The sequence below is a fragment of the Centropristis striata genome, chromosome 24, assembly GCF_030273125.1.
Source record: "Centropristis striata isolate RG_2023a ecotype Rhode Island chromosome 24, C.striata_1.0, whole genome shotgun sequence".
Classification (NCBI taxonomy): domain Eukaryota; kingdom Metazoa; phylum Chordata; class Actinopteri; order Perciformes; family Serranidae; genus Centropristis; species Centropristis striata.
The window spans coordinates 21,957,909-21,980,014 of record NC_081540.1 but is presented as its reverse complement, the minus strand read 5'-3'; the positions used below and the strand labels follow the sequence as shown (position 1 = coordinate 21,980,014).

Sequence of the window (22,106 nt, the reverse complement as noted above, 5' to 3'; positions counted from 1 at the left end):
ATTAGACCATATCGCATATATCGATATATTGTTAATTTTTTTTCTTTCTTTATATATAAATGCTGCTATTACTAGGGTTTGTCATATTTAGTTCTTTTGTAATGTTCGTTATTCTTTTCTCATATAAATATATTCATTTCAGAAAAAGATTGGCCTATTATATTTCATAGGCTATTTTTATTTAAGATATTCTTTTATTTAAATGTGCACTTTATGGAGCTTTGATTTTTTTTTAATAAAAGGTACTCCTGTTACTATACAGTATTTATGTTCACTTAAATAAACGATTTCAATAAAACTACTTGTCATATTTGGCTTCGAGTGAACATTTGCTCTCACTTTGAGATAAAAATATCAGGATATATATCGTGTATTGATATTCAACCTGAATATATTGGGATATGACTTTTAGTCCACATTGCCCAGCCCTAGTACTACCCAATTTTTACAATTCCAATTTATTTCCAGACCCTTACAAATGCAGAAAGTATAAATTTGGCTGAACATCAGCCAATAGTCTCAATTGATACCAATATCTTCACACTCGCTTTAGAACTTCCTAAAACAGAAATGTCAGCCCTGATCACCAACAGTCCAGCTGGTTTCAGAGGGTTAAATTCAGACATATTTTCAAATAAAATTACATTTTGTGCACTCATCATAAATTGTACCATTTAAGTTTCTTCATTTTTAAAGCAGTTGGAAGTCCACCACAGTCTCCATGTGTTTATGAAGAAACTGCTTTGTAGAACGGGAAACATTTAAAGGCTGACACACTCACACGCATACAAATATTACAAATGTCATCCTGGTTCTTATTTTCCTTCTTGTTGTGTTTCTCGTTTTCTCTCTCGCTCTGTTCCACAAAGGCGCCCATTGTTCCTGACAGAATTTCAATTTGGGGGAAATTGAAAGCAGGTGTGGCTCTGCTTTTTCATCTTGAGGGGGTGCAGGACTTCTCTTCCCCCCTCGGCCTGTTCGTTTCTGTGGGGCCTGTTCCTCATGCTTGACTTCATTGAGTCATGTCATCCAGTGTTTAGGCTGGTTTTGCCGCTCTTTGTCTTGCTTTTTCTTTTTGCCCGGCTGACTCATTCGCTCCCTCTGTTCACCTCGTCGATTAGCCAGATCGTCATTCATCCAGAAAACAATCCAACTCACTCATTCACTTTCTTTCTTATATGATATATATCTTGCGGTGGACAGCCTTTAGAGGAAAGACATACGATTTACTGCCGCTCCGAGGACTCCTGTGCTGTCAGTTCCTTCTCCAAAAAAGTCGTTAAAGGAGGAACAAGAGAGGAATAAAAAGGTCTGATCATAACTTGGACAACATTCATTTTAACATGAAGACTTCTGCTCTTGACCAGAACATGTAATACTTCTGCTACAGGAAACAGACAAACATGTCTTCAATGTCTACAGTAGTTTCTGTATCTAAAGAGCTGTATTTGTTTCACTATTGTTGCTTGCAGACAGTTATTGCACATTAGGGGACAATCTGACTGAGAGGTTATTGGACTACAGGGTTCGTGTCAAATTACATCATTATGCAAAATGATACTGTACATCTTTATTCCAACATGGCCCTCTCTTTGTGCTTTTGAAACCCTTCTGCTAATCCATGCAGAAAGACTCTATTTGAACTATAAATAGAGGCACATGTGAAGTTTTACATTAGAAGAGGCTTGTTGGCTACACATGTGGGTGTTAAACTGGACGTGAGGACGTTTGTGTTGATGTGGAAGAGAGAGTGTGAGTTTGGTTTTAAGTGTCTGGGCCTGAAAAATCCTTTGGCAACAGGAAGTCCGGACTTCAAACATTTATCCATATATTGGCCATGTGGATGCAGCAGAAACAATGTTTACACAACACTGACATATCACTTGGCATCAAGTTATTAATTGTTATTAATAAATTGTCAAATGGCAACCTCTAGGCTTGAAAGTGAAGCCAATGCAGAAGTGCCTAAAACCTGCATTCTTTCTAGTGGCCAGCAGGTGGCGACTCCACTGGTTTCAAAAAGAAGTCAGAGTGCGGGATTTGCCACCTAACTACTTTCACATTTTTCCGTGACTTATTAGAATGAGTTTGTGGTCTCAATGGTTAGTTTCAAGGCTACTTTAATACAGCATGATGTTCATTTTGTTTATTATAGTCCCATATAAGTTATGGATGCACCTTGCTAACCAAACTAGCAAGCCAGCACTAAGATTACCTGGAATTTAGCATCCTCCTCCCCAGTTCCACCTTCTCGTTCAAATATGGTCACTTCTAAGTCTAAAAAACCAAGATGGTGATGGCTGAAAGCTGAAAGGTGAAACTCAAGGCTCCAAAAACTATCCATTTTCATAGACTTACATTACGAAAGTCTATAAGAGCTAGATCATTCAATCAATCATATTCCCTTTCTAGTTAGCGGACCACTAAACCGGAAGTCTAATGTCTCTGGTGGGGGTGCTGTATCTAGAAAATCTGAGTAATTTTATACATGGAAATTGGCTTCATGTGCCACTGAGCAACTTCCATAATGATGTATCCAGTTACATGGGAAATCCCCAAATCAATGGATGACATCACAGTGGCTATGTCCCCTTCATGTATACAATGTCTGCCTGGCACAGAGAACTTTTCAGCAAACGATTGCCTCAACATCTATCTTTGCATCAGTTTGAATGATATTAACACAAATTTTAGCTCTGTTTTTGGTCCCCACCAACCACCAAAGAAAATCTGCTGTTCTAGCTGTTTTATACTATCCTGTTTTCTCTTGCTGATGACTTTGTCATTTGGTGTTAGGCGGGTCGTGCACTCTTTGGGTTCGTCACCACGAGTATTGGAGCCATTTTTAATTTCAAGTATTGGGTAATATTTTAGATTAGGGAACACATATTCAACATTAATTAGTTGCTTATTAGCATACAAATAAGTAACATATCGGCTCTTAATGAGTCATTATTAAGTAGTTATTAATGCCTTATTCTGCATGGCCTTATTATACAATCAGTAAGCCAATAGCTAAGAGTTTTCCCTCAATAACCTCAGAATTGTTGCTTATTAGTAGTAATTAAGGGAGTTGTTGTATATAGGTTACAATCTTAATATGCTTTACTTTGTTTGGACTTTATAAGTCTCTACACAGCGGTGAACGAAACCATGGAAACGGCAAATAGCCACCTTCTCCAGACCTTTGACGTGACTGGTGGCTCCTTTTGGATGATTGGATGAGGATTGGTAGATTGTAATGTCAATCATTACTCTATAAAGTTGGTCACTGGTAGACTAACATTGGGGCAAAGTCCATACAAAGTAAAGCATATTAAGATTGTAACCTATATACAACAACTCCCTTAATTACTACTAATAAGCAACAATTCTGAGGTTATTGAGGGAAAACTCTTAGCTATTGGCTTACTGATTGTATAATAAGGCCATGCAGAATAGGGCATTAATAACTACTTAATAATGACTAATTAAGAGCCAATATGTTACTTATTTGCATGCTAATAAGCAACTTATTAATGCTGAATATGTGTTTCCTGATCTAAAGTGTTACCAAATATTGTTTATAGCCTTGTGAAGAAATTTCAATTGGACAGTTTGAAACTAGTTAGCTAGCGTAATTATTCCCATACATTTCTTTGTCAAACAAAAGTGGCTCCAGAGCTGTAGATTGCTTACCTCTGGTCTAAACGGATAACCAGAATTCATGTTTATGTCTTTAGATATACATGCATGACTGAATACATGCATGTCTTGTGATTGTTGTGTGCCAGGACTAATTTGTGTCCATGCATCGTCCCTGTGCAGAAGGAAAGAGCAGTGCCTTTGAGAGAGTCGTCCTCCCTCTCTCCCTTCCTTTCCCTTCCCTCCTTCTCCTACATCTCGGCACTAAGTGGGGTCGCGGTTGAGGTAGCATAGTGATGCTTTTCATTAGCTAAGTGCAACTGGGGGAGAGGAGCACAGGGCCTTGATTTACTGGACCTGCTGTCTATAAGCTTGGACGCACACACATACATACACACTAAAAGAAACACCTACTCCTCTTCCGCCATCCTTTGCTCTTAGACGCTCACCCTACCCCTTTATCCCCCCTTTTTTCTCCATCTAAATCCATTTCCCTTCCCCTCTCTTACTCTTTCTTTCTATCTCTCTACATAACCCTCCTTTCCATTTTCTCTCCGTGGCCTCTCCTGGGAGTCTCCTCCTCACACGACAGAGGACAGGGCTTGCGATTTTTCCATTTTCTATGTTGGCTCGTCTTTTGGATGGCTGCTGGGTTTTTTAAGAGTCAAAAAACACAGCTTTCATTAAAGGTCCACAACCTCAAAAGTCACTCAAGGTGTCCATGATTGCATATGGGCAGCATTCATATTTTGAAAAAATCATCTTGACAGAACATTAAGGAAGACTTCAGTGTGACAGAGCATTGGTTTTTCTTGATAATAGTCCAGGATTCTCTTTTGTTTTTCTTATTTTTGGCGACCCCCTTGGTGATAAATGGCCATTTCTACGGTTATGGAACTCCATTGGGGGTCAACCTATTGTACTGATAAAGACGCTACATTCTGATTGCATCTCTTTATATTTCCAGTCTTACACCGGTTTTAAATTTTTACACAATAAAGTTCTACTTGTATGGGACCAATATTACCTGGGGACACTTTTGGAATTAGTTTCTTTGCGAATCTGTCCATAGTTTGTCAAGTAACTATTCCAACGCAAATGACCTACCATTTCACCAAACACAGAGGTCATGTGATAATATTAGCATCCCGGGCATATATCTTTGGAGGATTGTCAACATTTTGGATGGGTTTGTAATAGTGCTCACATTTTCATTATTTTTCAATACTTATAATCTTTTCTGGTCAAACCAACTTGGCAACACTGCTCCTTCCTGGTCTCAGAATGATTTATTACTTACATAAGTTAGTGAAAGCCACACAGCCACACAGCGTTAGAGGGCAGGCTGGGTTATCAGATTTGTGCAGAGCTCCAGAACGAAAAGGCAGTCAGGGTAATATCAGTAAATGTAAGTAAGATACAGACTTTGGGTAACCTGGCTAGTGCCAGACTATATCACAAATGAGATATAGCCTGGAGACCACTTATTCATTTTTCCGTAGAGGAGGTGTGGTTTACGATCATCCAGAGCCGTTTATTGGGCGCTACGAATGTCTGTCATCAGGGTCTGTACGTAGCTCTTAGCCAATCCTATCAATTATACCAGAAGTTGTATGTAGAGCAACAGAAACGACCACAACATCCGGGGTCTCGCTAAACCCCATTAGCTTAGCCACTAGCTTTGCTAGTTGGTAGATTAGGCTTTTGCCAAATCCTATTGGAAGCAAGGCTAAAACATCCTTTTTGGTGGTGATAAAGGAGTGTAAAGCCAAATGTTGTTCTTCTTTTAAAATAAACTTTGGCTCTAAACTATCTAGAACGCTGTCTACAGCTAGATCCAAAGAGAGCTTCGTCTCTGCTGCAGTCATGTTGGATCCGTAAGAAAACTACAAGCTTCCGTCTGTCGAATAGTACGTGTCATCATCTTGCCACCCTTCCCCGTTCTGTGATTGGATACCAAAAGCAGGGCTAAGAATCGGCCATGGACACCATGCCGCCTTGCAGTTCGAAATGAAATCGTTGTGCGCAAGGCAGCATGGGTATACCCAGGCTAGATTTTGGGTAGATTTGAGTACTTATGTTTTCAAAACTTTCAGAAAATGCAACATATCTTTCGTACTAAATGACAGAATAGGGCCTTGTCATCGACATACAGTATATAACTTCTACTAAACATATTGGAACGGTTGCACGGTCAGCAAAACTACCCAGTTCTATCAGGGCAACAAAATTACTTGGATTGGTTTAGAGAAAGTCGTTGATGATGTTTATACTTAGACTCGATAAAACGTAATTTAACCGTGTCACAAAATAAGCGGTTACATTAAAATAACTCAATGTCGACTGTTTTGTTTGCCACATACACGTCCCCTCCATAATTACTATGACCACTCGAAGTTGCCACCTACCTAAAAACTTCTGCTTGCAAAGATGACACATGCTACCATTTTTTGGGTGACAAATCATGTTGTATAAGTGATTGCTCTAAAGGTAAGCCTGTTAGTTGTCAACATTACTAACATTCATGGAAAAAGTTAGATTACTTTATCCTGAGTGAACATTTCTTGGAAGAACTTTGTCTTGATATGAACAACAGGAGGCAAGTTGTTTCATACCGGAAAATAAAATCTGTCATGGGTGGTTAGGAAACTGATGGCATTCATTAGTGAACTGGCTCTCTGATTACATGCCTAATTGTGAGCTTTACTCACATCTCTACTCCCTGAAAAAAGTTCTGTAAAAAATGTCAGCCTGTGAAACTCCAAGGGTCGTTTCCACTGCGGACTTCACAAACTGAGTATAATCCCTGTTTTTCCTTTTTGTTGATTACACGCCATTTAAGCTGCTGAGGCCCTTTTTCCCTAAAAAAAAAAAAAAGTTGAATCCCAGATGCTACATGGCAGCCATCCAAGAACCATTTGCTCTCCTGTTGTGGTGATACTCACCGTGGGCCTGTATGCCAGTGTGTGCGTGCATGTTTGTGTACGAACTTGTGGTTGTATGTTTTCTGTCCTTTTTTTAAATCCTACCTCATCCATCATTGTCTGACAGGACACGTTGACCCTAGTTGCCGTGGCAGCCAGGTAACCATGGCTCCTGCCTGTGACACAGCTGGCTGTGTCTGATTGGTTTAGCTGGCGGCTTTGTGCCAGGTCATCTTTAACATCAGGGCTGCAGAGTGGCACCAAGGTGCTTCAACCGCTATTTATAAACCCAGGCAGACCCACACTGCAAAATAATTCTGTTTACCAGTTATTTAGTCTCATATCAGAGTCTTGGAGTCCCTTTCTGATCATTTTGGGACATATTTACATGTTTTCATACATTATCTTGGCATTTTGTATATGAAAATCCATATATATATATATATATATATATATATCTTAGCTTGAAGTAATATCTTGAAACAATCCCGACCAAAAGGCTGCAAAAATAATGTCAAGAATATTATAATTGTTTGATACAGTTTAAAGATATTTAGTCAAAAATATATTTTTACAATACTTTCTTACTCAAGTCATATGTTCCTACTGGTCTAAAAAAGTATTGATTAATACTAAATTAGGTTACTTGCATAGAAGATTATTGTCAGGACCATAAGTAATAAATAAGATAGAGCCAATATCTAATATTTGGGGTTCATCACAAATATTTAACAGTTTCAGTGATAGGACAATGGTGGTTCTAGACCAATTCCAAATGTGGGACCAAATGGGATTTTGGGTGTTCCAAATATACCCCCAAATTGGATTTAGTGTAAAAAAAATTGGATATTTCTTTAAGAATTGCATTTTTGGGCAATTGGATGAGGAGCACTATGAAGACTAATATCATCACATGTGAATTTTCGTACTCATCTTTCCAGCCATACCCATTTATACATGACTGTTTAATTACCCCACTATGCAGAAATATTCAGATAAAAGGCAAAAAGGTGAAAATAACACATTTATACTGCATGCAAAACTGCATGGGATTAGCATAAAGTGGGCATGTCTTAGGAGACAGTTTCGTACCGATGGAACCCATTTTCATTCAAATATCATGAGGTCAGACTTGGTAGGGCTGGGCGATATGTCTATCTATCTATATATTTTTAAACGTGATATGGAATTAGACCATATCGCATATATTGATATAGTATTTAAAAAAAAGTCTTTCTTTATATTACTTACTTACTAGGGTAGAATAGAATAATCTTTATTGTCATTGCACAGGACAACACAATTTTGTTGGAGCAGTCCTCCAGCTGTGCAGGAATACATATAAAATAAGTTAAAAAGAACAGTAGAAATAAGTAGAAAATATATGTACATGCATATTATACAATAAAATAGTCCAAGTAGTAGTGCAAAATAGTGGTAGTGCAATGTCATTTTAAGTTATTTTGTGATGTTCGTTATTCTTTTCTCATATAAATATATTTATTTCAGAAAAAGATTGGCTTATTCAATTTCATAGGCTATTTTTATTTAAGATATTTTTTTATTTAAATGTGCACTTTATGGAGCTTTGATTTTTTTTTTTTTTAAAAGATCATGTTGTTATACAGTATTTATGTTCACTTAAACAAATGGTTTCGATAAAACTACTTGTGACTTGTTATGTTTGACTTTGACTGAACATTGCGATAAAAATATCGGGATATATATCGTATATAGACATAAATACCTAAATACCTAAATATATTGGGATATGACTTTTGGTCCATATCGCCCAGCCCTAGTCAGAAATCAAGGGATGCCTTGTGACAGCCTTTTAGAGACGCTAATATCGGCCAAGATGTAGGAGAGCCAGATTAATATTGTTAAAACACTGGACCCCTTTTGCTCTTGCATTTCTTATCATTCGATATTATTCTCCCTATTTGCTTTCCCTCTCCACTGTCTCGTATTGTCCTCTTTAATTTGTCCATCTCAGCAGTCCTCCAATAACCATGATTGATATCGGTCAGCTCAGATTACATCCCTTCACTATAAAGAAAGTGTGTGTGGAAGAAATGTCTGATGCGGTCTGTCTGAGTTTAAACCTGAGCTGCTCTTCACTATCGACCCATGAAAGAAACAGTCTTTAATGAGATGCCTGGCTGTTAATTAAGTTTTTTACAGGAATTATCAGCACATGTTTAACATATTGTTTGTTCCACGCTACCTGTTGTAACATGCTGTGTCTGGCTCTGTGCAGCCAAGGTCAGCCATGATTCCTCCGTGGAGCTTATAGCGAGCGTGTCACAGTGTGACAAAAGCCATTAAGATTTAGGGAGATAGGGGAGCGAAAACGCTGAGAAATACACTTTTGTAAAAGCTTTGAGCCAAATTGACTGCGGCACATGGAGAGAGGGGGAAAAAAAGAGCAGGGAGCTTCAGAAAGAGAGCAGAAAATGAGCTCAAAGACAATGAAGCAAAGGATTACACAATTTAGTCTTGCTTTAATCGGTGAGCCTCATCACACCTGGAGTGCTTTGTAGTTGGAGTAGTTCTGGTTGTAGCAGTAGTGGTAATAGTGATAGGAATTAGTTGTGGTAGTAGAGTAACATGGTGGTAAGTAAGAGAGGAAAGAACCATTTCTAAAACCCTGGAAGCTTGTTTTTTGCATTATATATTGTTCATGTCAGTATAGGGCTGGGCGTTATATCAATATAAAAGATAGCACACTAGCTGTCTTGAAGGGAATTCTGAAATTTTGCATTCAAGAAAATGCCAATTAGGGACGTTTCCATCAACTTTTTTTAGAGCGAATAAACAAAGCCGCATTAACGTTCTCTGGTCAGAAGATGGCAGTGTAATGTTTTGCTGTAGGCTAATCCGTTAGGGCTGGGCGATACATCGATTTAAAAGATATATCGATATATTTTTTAAATGTCTTGTAGAATTAGACCATATCGCATATATCAATATAGTTAAATTTTGTTTCTTTCTTTATATATAAATGCTGCCCTTTCTAGGGTTTTATCATATTCAGCTATTTTGTAATGTTCGTTATTCTTTTCTCATATAAATATATTTATTACAGAAATAGATTGGCCTATTTTATTTCACAGGCTATTTTTATTTAAGATATTTTTTTATTTAAGCGTGCACTTTATGGAGCTTTGATTTTTTTTTTTTTTTGAAAAGGTACTCCTGTTGTTATGCAGTATTTATGTTAACTTAAATAAACGGTTTCAATAAAACTACTTGTGACATATCATATTTGGCTTTGACTGAACATTTGCTCTCACTTTGCGATAAAAATATCAGGATATATATATATATATATATATATATATATATATATATTCGATCGATATTCAGCCTAAATATATGTGGATATGACTTTTGGTCCATATCGCACAGCCCTATGTCAGTACGTATTAGACCAGATAGATACCAGTTAATACCAATATGTCGATGATATGCCAATAAATCATGCTTTTATTACACTTTTTACAGCACATATTGACATTTGTGTTGATGTGGCAACCACTAGCATATATCAATATTCAGCCTAAATATATCGGGATATGACTTTTGGTCCATATCGCCCAGCCCTACATGTGAAACCAAAAGTGAAGTTGTTACTTTAACAAATTATTTAATCTGTATTTGAATTGTGCTTGTGAGTCCCTGCTCTGATACGGCGGTAATTCCTGATAATGCCTTACTTACCATCATGTTGAATATTGATGTAGCTGGAAGAAAATGGCCTCGTTGACCTTAAAGTTTGAGTTATTTCACTTCAGCTTGTAGAAGTGGGAGTTACTTTGGGAAGCAATGCAGCATTTACAAGTATTCTTCCATTTGCACCTGGGGAGAGCACAAAAACTGGAATCCCCCCTCAGATGATTCATGTGCTTGGTTACATTTGTGTTAATTATCCCTGAAGGGGCTCATTCATTCATCCTTTCAAGGTGATAGTTGGAACAAGGTGTCTTTAAAAACACTGTTTGAATAAAAAGGTTTACAGTCCAGCGGAGCCCAACCCAGACCGGCCCAGCTGCACAAATACACAGAGGAAATGACATCATCATTATGACTCATGAAGGGGGATTGGGGGGGGGGGGGGGGGGGGGGGGGGCTTATGGGTATAGTGAGAAACAGGAGGGGTGTTGGAAGGTGAGCAGGTTTTTAATGAATTCGACCTTTAGATTGGGTAAATTGTACCAAGTTCGCTGTTTAAAGATACATTGAATTACCGTAAATCATGAAATAGAAGAACATTTTAATTTAAAAATGTAGAAAACAGTTTTACTGTAAAAATATAACATTTCGGTAAAATTTATGATTAAATACCATAACATTATTACCCTAAAAATACAGTGGAAAACATTTAACCGTACAGCAAAAGCATACCATAATGCAGTGGTTCTCAAATGGGGGCATCCATGCAAAAATCCTTTAAAAATAAAAAATAATAATTTAATAAATATTTTAGGAAAGTATAAGTTCATAAAATTAATTTTATATTATATATTCACTGTTTTTACTACATTAGTTTGAATTACTACATTTTAGTGATGAGAAGTATTTGCAATAAAATTAGTCATGGATTATTCACATTTAAAATGTTTTTTCAAATGTTTGAATTTTGTATGTGTTTATCAGTTCCAAAGATTAATAAATCAGACACTGATGGCACAGCGCTCTGTTCACTTGCTAGCAGGTTGAGAAGGTTGTTATCAGCCAATTCAGTGGCTGCTCGCTGAAACAAAGTGGTTATGTTTAGTTAAAATGCTACAAAACTTCCTGCTTCCTGGCTTTTAAGAGAGTGCAACAAAACAACATATGTTAATGTAGCAGCTCATCCAGTGGGCTGATAACAACCTACTTGCCTTCCAGAAGGTGGAGCTACTATGAATCTTCCAATATCATCCAAATCAGGTGAAAAAACTGCCTTTTTCAACCAAAAATGCTTTGACCTGGTTAGGGGGAACTTGGCTAAAAAAAATATTTCACAGGGGGTACATCACTGACAAAAGGTTGAGAACCACTGGCGTAATGTTTGATATATATTTTCATTGTAATTTCATCCACAGCTGCTGGTATTTTACCATAATCCGTGAAATAGCCACGGATTTGCTTAACTAAAAATCCGTGGAATAGCCACGGAATCACTCAAATTTCCGTGAAACTGACACGGATTTCGCTACAATGCAAGTTGATATCCTTTCCTATTGGTTTGTTCCAAGTCACGTGACTTTCAAGGTCCCGGCGGTCAGAACAAAAAACATGGCCGACAGTTCTCTCATTTTTAGTGAAAAAATCAATATTTTGACTTAGTTTCTGCATAAAAATGGATTTTGATCACATTTCTAGCGAGAAATATATGTTTTATTTTCTAAATATTCACTCAGTGAATGTACATAATCACTTTGTATGTTGGAATAGCCACGGGATATGACTGTCATTAACTTGCATTGTCGCGAAATCCGTGTCAGTTTCACGGAAATTTGAGTGATTCCGTGGCTATTCCACGGATTTTGAGTTAAGCGAATCCGTGGCTATTTCACGGATTCCTGTGAGACCAGGTTGCAAAGAGAACAATCAAACACAACCTGATTAAATGCATCTCTTAGCCTCCAAACTGTTTCATAAACACGAAAACATCTTTTTGAGCAATTTGAGGTTGAGCTGCTTTAGAGTTAAGGCACCTTCAAAGGGAATTCTAGTGACCCAGTTACAGTTTTCTTGGCTGCGTTTTGAATGCTCCTGGTTAAACTAACAAACCCAACACTGAGTAATGTGCAGCTGTTTGGAAAAGGAGATGATATTTTAACATCGCGATGCTTTCAAAGTGTTGGAAATGTCTCTACATGTCAGGAATAAATGAGATAAGTCATGGAATTAATTTTGCAAAAGGTCTTTGGGGTTCCTCCTTGTTGATGCCCTGCCAACGAGCAACATGGCCGCACCTCCGTCATCCATCATGCATTTCAATATCTGTGCTTTAAGGGGACTAAAAATCCTCTGCACTATTCATTTTTCACAGCTCTGCTCAGGTTTTGGTGCAGTTTCTAGAGCTGCTGTGTCCTCAGGCTGCTCTGAGAAATGTTCCAGCAGCCCCAAACACACACACACACACACACACACACACACACACACATGCATATCGTACAGTATGAACACACACAAATGCATACACACATACGGGCGTACCTCATTCCTCGAGTTTTTGAGGTTGTTGGCCGCTGTGAGGCGTTTTTCTTTTTTTTTTTTTTCTCCCTCTCTCTCCTCTTCATCATTAATTAGTCATTTAATTAGAAAACTTCAAAGTGAAAACATCCTCTGCTGGTGGGCGGGCTATGTCAGTGTGTGTGTGTGTGTGTGTGTGTGTGTGTGTGTGTGCATGTAGATGCAGCATTATGACACAAAATCATGTCAGTTATGAATGTCTTTTTGGTATCGAACATAAACAAAAATGGAAGAAAACAGTTGTAATATGACATTTTCACATGTTTATTGTGATGCTTTTTTGTTGCATTGGGGTTAAACTTGGCTTTAATTATTTGTTTGCCATTTATTAAACTGTAAATTATTATTTTGATGAATTATTTCATAATTTAATATTTCAAATAGCGCACATATGGTTATTAAAGTCTCTCAGAGAGTAAAATTGTGTCTTAAAATTGTTTGTTGTGTCAAACAAATCCCCAAAAAACACATATATTTAATTTTAAAAGATATAAAACTGAGAAAATCTTAAAATTCTCATATTTGTAAAGAATATTTGGCAATAAAAAAATAATTAAAGCTGATCTTAGAGCTGGGCGATATATTGACTTTATCAATTCATTTTAATATTTTGTTTAAATTGAAAAATTTAAAATTTGGCTTTTACTTTGGTAATTATGGTACTAAATTGCCACCACTTCCTTTCGTTCAACATATGTTTAATTTAAATTACAAGAAAAAAAAATCTTCAGAGATAAAGCACACATTTTGCAAGAGGCACTTTTAATTTATTTTTATTTGTATAAAGAATTCTTGGTAACACTTTACAATAACCAACTAAATAATGTTTATAGATGGTTTATAAACCAATTATTAACCATTTACAAAGTGCTATACAAATTTAGTCTTTAAATGTTTTCAACCAATTTCTGAAAGGTGAATATGAATAATGCCAAACTTAATATGGTGTTAAAAATGTTATGCGTGCAACTAAAACCATTAATAAACTATTAATTATAATTTAATTGTTTGTAAATGGTAAAGTAACTATAAACCTACATTAATATACCATCTATTAGCCATTTATAAATGATTTAGTTAGTTAAACAATAATAAATTATGTATTTACCATTCTAAATGGCTTATATACGGTTTATAAATGATGATTAAACATTAATAATCTGTTTACCATTTATAAATAATGGTTATTGTAAAGTGTTACCAATTTCTTAATCCCAAGAGGGAAATTCATCCTTGTTTGCTTTAATTGATTGTTTTTATTTGTAAAATGAAAACAAAGCTGATATGATATATGATATAATTCCTTTGTCTTTTGTTGTATATTTTTAAATAAGAAAAACAAATCAAATTGTAGGTGTGGTGTAAAGAAAAATCAGATTTTAATTGTACGATTTATCAAGCATTTTTTTTAAGGGTTTTTGAAATATCCAAGCTTTTACATATCTTTAAATATGCAAATGAGCCATCATCTAGTTTTAACTTTTGGTGAATTTGGGATAAATTCAACACAAATGGGAAAGATTTGGTAAAATAAACACATTTGTATTTTTTGTCTGAAAAAAGACATTTTACGGAGGATAATAGCCCCACATGTTAAAAATGATTATTTTTATTTGTAAAATGAAAACAAAGTTTATATGATATATGATATAATTACTTTGTCTTTTGTTGTATATTTTTAAATAAGGAAAAACAAATCAAATTGTAGGTGTGGTGTAAAAAAAATCAGATTTTAATTGTAGGATTTATCAAGCTCAAAGCGACCCTTTTCTCACATTTGAAGATCGAAACATTGAATCACCGTAAATCATGAAATAGAAGAACATTTCAATTAAAAAATGTAGAAAACAGTTTTACTGTAAAAATATGATATTTTGGTAAAATTTATGATTAAATACCATAACATTATTACACTAAAAATACAGTGGAAAACATTTAAAAGCATACCCTAATGCAGTGGTTCTCAAATGGGGGCATATTTTAGGAAAGTATAAGTTCATAAAATTCATCTAATCTAATCATCTAAACCACAGTGAAAAAAAAAAGAGAAAAACATTTAATCCAACAAAGACACAAGCGAACAGGTCAACTGACACCATCAAAGACTCAATGTGCTCCAATAGACACATATATCATTGCTGAATACCAAATGTGTTTCTATTGGCCGTGGACCTGCTGGCATCAGTTCAGCAGACTCCCTCCTGATCTCTCTTCCTTCCTCTTCTTCCCACAGCCCGACGAGCTGGAGGGCGTCCACACACACACGTTCAAGCTGAAGCCATTCAAGAAGGCCAAGAGTTGTGATATATGCAAGCAGGCCATCACCAAGGAGGGCCTCATCTGCAAAGGTGAGTGTCAGGAATGTTCAAATCTGCTGCAAGGGAGCTATTGACTCAAGAACATTTTCCCCTCAGTATAGATGGGGTCTATCCCAGCCAAGGTCTGATTTATTGTCCGTGCCCTTAAAGGTATAATGTGTAAGTTTTCATCAAAATGTCAAAAAACGAACCTGGTCTCTCAGGAATCCGTGAAATAGCCACGGAATCACTCAAATTTCCGTGAAACTGACGCGGATTTGGCTACAATGCAAGTTAATGACAGTCATATCCCGTGGCTATTCCATGGATATTTGTTCCTATTGGTTTGTTCCAAGTCACGTGACTTTCAAGGTCCCGGCGTTCAGAACAAAAAACATGGCGGACAGTTCTCTCATTTTTAGTGAAACAATGTGTTTTATTATTTTATATGTTTTATTTTCTAAATATTCACTCAGTGAATGTACATAATCACTTTGTATGTTGGAATAGCCACGGGATATGACTGGCATTAACTTGCATTGTAGCGAAATCCGTGTCAGTTTCACGGAAATTTGAGTGATTCCGTGGCTATTCCACGGATTTTGAGTTAAGCAAATCCGTGGCTATTTCACGGATTCATGTGAGACCATGTTGCAAAAAACGACTTATCCTTAATGTTTGTTAAATAACATTTTCTCTTCAGTATAGATGGGTTCTATCCCAGCTAAGGTCTGATTTATTGTCCGTGCCCTTAAAGGTATAATGTGTAAGTTTTCGTCAAAATGTCAAAAAACGACCTTGTTATCCTTCATGTTTTTAAACAATTGTCGGGAACGCTTTATATTAAGGTCCTTGTAATAACCATTAATTAACAAGTAATAAGGCCCTTGTAAGTCCTTACAAGATTCTTATTAACATTATTGTGTATTGTGTATCTACAGACACAAATGGGGAAAAGAATTCTTATTTGCATATTTAAAGACATTTAAATATGCAAATGAGCCATTATCTAGTTTTAAATTTTGGTGAATTTAGGATATAAATATATGTATAGGATTTTTCAATACAAAAATGGTGAATCAGGTGAAACAACCTATAGACATCACCATGAAACTTTCACAGTCATTTACGTACAGGAAGAAACATATATTTTTTTAGATTTTTGACATATCCAAGCTTTTATATGTCTTTAATTATGCAAATGAGCCATTATCTAGTTTTAACTTTTGGTGAATTTAGGTTAAATTCAACACAAATGGGAAATATTTGGTAAAATAAACACATTTGTATTTTTTGTCTAAAAAAAAAGACATTTTACGGAAGATAATAGCCCAAAATCTCAAATGTTTTGCCCATAGAATCTCGGCATGAACTGATTAAAACCATTTTTCGTTTACTGATTCAAATAAACTCAATCTCATGAATTTGTCAGAAAATCAACTCATCAAATGTCAGAAAACAGCAAAAGTTTTGCATAATGTTGCAAAGTAACATACACTTTTGAATACAAAAATGGTGAATCAGGTAAAACAACCTAGATATCACCATGAAACTTTTACAGTCAATTACGTACAGTAAGAAACATTTTTTTAAGGGTTTTTGAAATATCCAAGCTTTTACATATCTTTAAATATGCAAATGAGCCATCATCTACTTTTAACTTTTGGTGAATTTAGGTTAAATTCAACACAAATGGGAACTATTTGGTAAAATAAACACATTTGTATCTGTACATTTTACGGAGGATAATAGCCCAAAATTTCAAATGTTTTGCCCATAGAATCTCGGCATGAATTGATCAAAAACATTTTTCGTTTACTGATTCAAATAAACTCAATCTCATGAATTTGTCAGAAAATCAACTCATCAAATGTCAGAAAATAGTAAATGTTTTGCATCGTATTTCTTAGAACACAAGATGAGGTTTAATTGTTCGTCCAAAAAACGTCCAAAAAGTCCAAAGACATTCAGTTTACAATGACATAAAATGTGTCCGGCAGCTGTTTTTGCTGCATTCTGTCTCCGTCTCTCTCTGCTGTGCATCCATCTCCTTTGTTCTGCTTGACTATTTTAGTCCAAACTTGAATGTGCATACAGTATGTACGAGTCTGCCGTTCCAGCTTGGGTTCCTCTCCCCTCTTCCTCCCTCCCTTTAAGCCCCTGCCTCCCCGTCTTCCTCCACAATCCAGTCACATGTTTTTGATTCTAATTTTAGAAGAACTGAAGGTTTTTATTGTCACTCCAAGAAAAGTCCAGGGGAAATTAACGTTAGAGGACTCCCGGGCAGCCTCACATTCCCTCTGTTTCTTTCTTGTCTCGCTCCATCTCTTTTACATACTTTCACTCCCCGCTCCCTTTCTTCTTTTTGAACTACAAACACAGCGTCTTTAGCGGCAGCAGAGTTGACACTCAGAAGCCCGGCGGTAGAGAGGAGAGCGGGTCTGTATAGGGCTTTGGCTGAGGATTTGCTGTTAAAATTAGCATGGCTGCTGCTGCTGCATTAGCCTAGATAAGAGGGAAAAAAGGGAAAGAGGGGTGAGGGGTAGAGGGGTAGAGCGAGGCAGGATAAAGAGAGAGAAATTGGGGTATAGGGGGATTGGGAGATAGACATAGAAAACAAAGGAAAGACAGTGCAAAGGGGAGCACAGGAGAATTACTTCCACTTTCATCCCCCCTTTGTTCACTCATCCTCCATGGTAAAATACAGTAAGCTCTCTTTGCCAAATGGTAAATCTTAAAGTCATCCAGCTAAAAGCTCAAAACTGCCTCCTGAACGCATAACAGCAGCTTTCAACTTAGTTAAATCAGCAAAAAATGTATTCTTCTGTGTGATCACAAGCAAAACACCTGGACACATGTTCATGTGCCCTTTACGGTTACCAGGACGTGTTGGGTAAAAAGGCCATGTTGCTAGAGGGCTTGTGGCCAAGAGATACGATGTGACAATAAGACAATGTGTGCATATGCTGAGGATGAACAAGCAGACATAGCTGAGATTGTAGCTTACGCGTCTTCTGATTTATTGTTCGTGCCCTTAAAGGTACAATGTGTAAGTTTTCATCAAAATGTCCAAAAACGACGTAATGTTTCTAAACAATTGTCAAACCCAGAGTAATCCAGAATTCTAACTAAGGTAACAATCAGTGGTGGAATAAGTACATTTACTCAAGTACTGTACTTAAGTACAATTTTGAGGTACTTGTACTTTACTTGAGTATTTCCATTTAATGTAACTTTCTACTTATACTACACTACATTTTGAGGTAAATATTGTACTTTTTACTCCGCTACATTTAGCTACAATTAGCTTTAGTTACTTTTCAGACCGAGATTTAACAAAAAAACACGTTAAATAACATTTTCACCTCAGTATAGATGGGGTCTATCCCAGCCAAGGTCTGATTTATTGTTCGTGCCCTTAAAGGTACAATGTGTAACTTTTCATCAAAATGTCCAAAAACGACGTAATGTTTTTAAACAATTGTCAAACCCAGAGTAATCCAGAATTCTAACTAAGGTTACAATCAGTGGTGGAATGTAACTAAGTACATTTACTCAAGTACTAGTACTTAAGTACAATTTTGAGGTACTTGTACTTTACTTGAGTATGTCCATTAAATGTAACTTTATACTTCTACTTCACTACATTTTGAGGCAAATACTACATTTAGCTGACAGTTTCAGTTACTTTTCAGGTCGAGATTTAACATAAAAAACATGATACATTTAAAGTGATTAGACATTTTTTAAAATTAAACCTCATAACAGTATTTTAAGTACTTTAAATGGGCCCTACCTTGAGTAAAAACTATATTTGGAATATATAAAACAATCACAGTAAGGCCATACTGCTTATCGAGTACTTACTTTTGATATTTTGCGTATATTTTGATGCTGATACTTTTGTACTTTTACTTAAGTAAGTTTTGAATGCAGGACTTTTACTTTCGTGGAGTAATTTCACAGTGTGGTATTAGTACTTTTACTTAAGTAAAAGATCTGAATACTTCTTCCACCACTGATTACAATCCGCTTCCACCCTTTGTTGAGGTCGAGGTTTTCGGCCAGAAAAAATAGTCATAAACTGACTATTAATCTTGTTTCAAGCCCCATTTTGAACTATTTTAACCAAACATCTTGATCTTAGGATGTAAGATAAACAAGCTGAGAAAATGTGTCAGCCAAGCAGCATCAGAGAAACACTCATTTTTGACCTAGAACTACCTTATCCAGTGTTTTTACCGGTTTTAATCACCTGGGACCTGTTCCACAAAGCGAGTTTAACAAATAAGCCAGGCTGAGTCATGGGTCTGAGTCATTTGCAGTTGATTAGGTTCCATAAAGCAAATCCAAAATAGTTTACCCGACATAGGTTGCCTTATTAACTGTGTTGAATTTGCATGATGGAACCAAATACACTTTAGTTAAAATAAGTAAAATAAACCTGGTTTATTTGGTCAACTCGTTGTTGTTTTTTTGATAATTTGGCTATTGATTAAAACATGCTGAACAGTAGGCACAGAAAACTCCAAGAAGTTACTACTTCCTGCCAAGCGCATAATTATTGTTGTCATACTACTGTTTTTGTACACAATTGAACAAAAGAAAAAGTTTTTAAATGACTGTTAATCTCTGTGTCCAGTCTTAATGCTAAGCTAAGCTAACCAGCTGCTGGCCGTAGCCTTAGGGACAGATATTAGTGGTATTATTATTCTCATCTCACTACCAACACCAGAAAATAAGTAAGCACATTTCCCAAAATGTAAAACCATTCCTTTAACTATGTTGAATTTGCATGATGGAACCAAATAAACTTCAGTTGAAATAACTAAAATAAACCTGGTTTATTTGATCAACTCGTTTTTTTTTAATAATTTGATTAAAACATGCCGAACAGTAGGCACAGAAAACTCCCTACATCCTGCCAAGCACGTAATTATTGTTGTCAAACTACTGTTTTTGTACACAATTGAACAAAAGAAAAAGTTTTTAAACGACTGTTAATCTCTGTTTCCATTCTTTATGCTAAGCTAAGCTAACCAGCTGCTGGCCGTAGCCTTATGGACAGATATTAGTGCTATTAATATTCTCATCTCACTACCAACACCGGATAATAAGTAAGCACATTTCCCAAAATTTAAAACCATTTTTTTTAAATGCACTTTATTTATTTTTTTCTGCTGCAAAAGGTCTCTCAGTCAATGACTGAAATCCTTAAAAAAATATAGAGTTAAGCTCCCCAAGATCTACGAAGTGTATTGAAAAAACGTGGCTTAAAACTTGATAGAAGGTCAATGTATGAAATATAAACATTTGGGATGATGTGTATACAAATCAACAAAATACATAACACAGAAAAAAGTTGCATATTGTACCTTTAAGTCTTTCTTTTAATCGATGCGTCACTTGAGCTTTGATCACCAAAGTGTTTGCTAGTCAAAAAGTCTGCACGTATATTTGTTTGCTTTCTTCTGATCACCTGGAAAGGATTAAAAACACCAAATATATCCACATCTTCGTGGCTGCAGTTTATTTACTTGCATGCATTCCTTTGCTCTTTTCTGAGATGCACCTCCTGTGGATAAGTGGGACTCATTAACAGTGTATAAAGCCGCATGATGATAATGATGGCCCCTGGTGCCTGCATGGAAATTTAAGGCAACTTATAATGAAACCTCAGCAGTTATTTGCACAAATAGAAAGGGACCAAAGAATATGCTGAAGAATTTAATAATGCATTCAGGGCTCAACATTAACCTTTAAAAGTGGCGTCCAGGACTCAGCTCTTGGTTGGCAAAATGTGGTTGCATCACATTCTGAGTAATTTAAATACCATGCAGTTATTCATCAGCTTAATTATGAAAATCTGACATAAATATACAAAAACCTTGTTACAGTTAACCCAGAAAATATTTTTAGTTTGTACTTTTATGTCGTTTTTGCCAATGTAAAGCATTGCATGGTTCAATTCCTGACTCTTTGTTGCCAATTTCTCAATATGGTTGCTAATTGCAACCTTGCAACCATAGCCATTGAGCCTGAATGCACCTTTATTCTGAAAATCTGGAATTCATGTTATATGTGAATACATCAGTTATATCTTTCTTTAGACTCCTCGCTTCTATTTCTGCTTAACTTTCAGGAATTTTGTGATTTAGATGGAGCAGTTTTGCAATATTAAAGCATGTTTTGGAATAATTTCTATCAATCAATCAATCAATCAAATTTGATTTATATAGCACCTTTCAAACAAATCCAGTGTAATTCAAAGTGCTGTACAGATTGAAAACAACAACAACTTTGAATATTTAATAAAAGGACATGTTATATACACTAATATTTTATACTTATTTATTACATCACATGTCCTTTTTCTTGTTTTTGTCCTTGTTTAGCTCGGTATTTTTAAATATTTTACTCATGTTGTTTTGTGTTATGATTGTCATAGCTATGCACCTTATGCAGTGGCACTTTCATTTTTGTTGTATAGTTGCCTATATAATGACAATAAAGGCTATTTGATTGATTTGATAATATAAATATAAAGATATCATATAAAATATAAAAATAACAACATAATAAAAGATAATATAAATATATTACTTAGTAAATCAAATAAAATATTAGTAAATAAAAATGTAACATAATATATATTTATATATGAATACATGTATACAAGAATTTGAATTAAAATAAGTATTTAATATAAACAATAAAATGTAGGTAAAACAGATAAAAGCTAACAAAATAAAACAAGTTTAAACCATACAGTTGTGATTTAAAGTTGATAAGATGCTAATAATAAGACTATTTCTACTATTTCTAGGTTATTTCATGTATTATTCCTATGCTAAAAAAAATACACAGCTGCCTCTCTAACTGCATGGAAAAACAACCTCTTAACTCTCACCATCTCCAAATAATTACCAATCAACGTTTCACACACACAAGGCAAAGTAATCCATTTATCACGATTACAGGTTTACCTTAATTAACCAAAGAGTGTTTTCCTAAC

The 22,106-nt window shown here is 35.7% G+C and overlaps 1 protein-coding gene across 6 annotated transcripts in view; it reads left to right on the top strand.

The window, feature by feature from the left end:
* The window catches only part of tns1a (tensin 1a), a 163,374-nt gene that overhangs the window by 31,796 nt on the left and 109,472 nt on the right, over window positions 1–22,106 (top strand). For all 6 annotated transcript variants that reach the window (XM_059327620.1, XM_059327624.1, XM_059327622.1 and 3 more), the window contains exon 2: window positions 15,028–15,142. In XM_059327620.1, coding sequence (XP_059183603.1) covers window positions 15,028–15,142 — 115 coding nt within the window. The remainder of the gene's footprint in view (window positions 1–15,027; window positions 15,143–22,106) is intronic.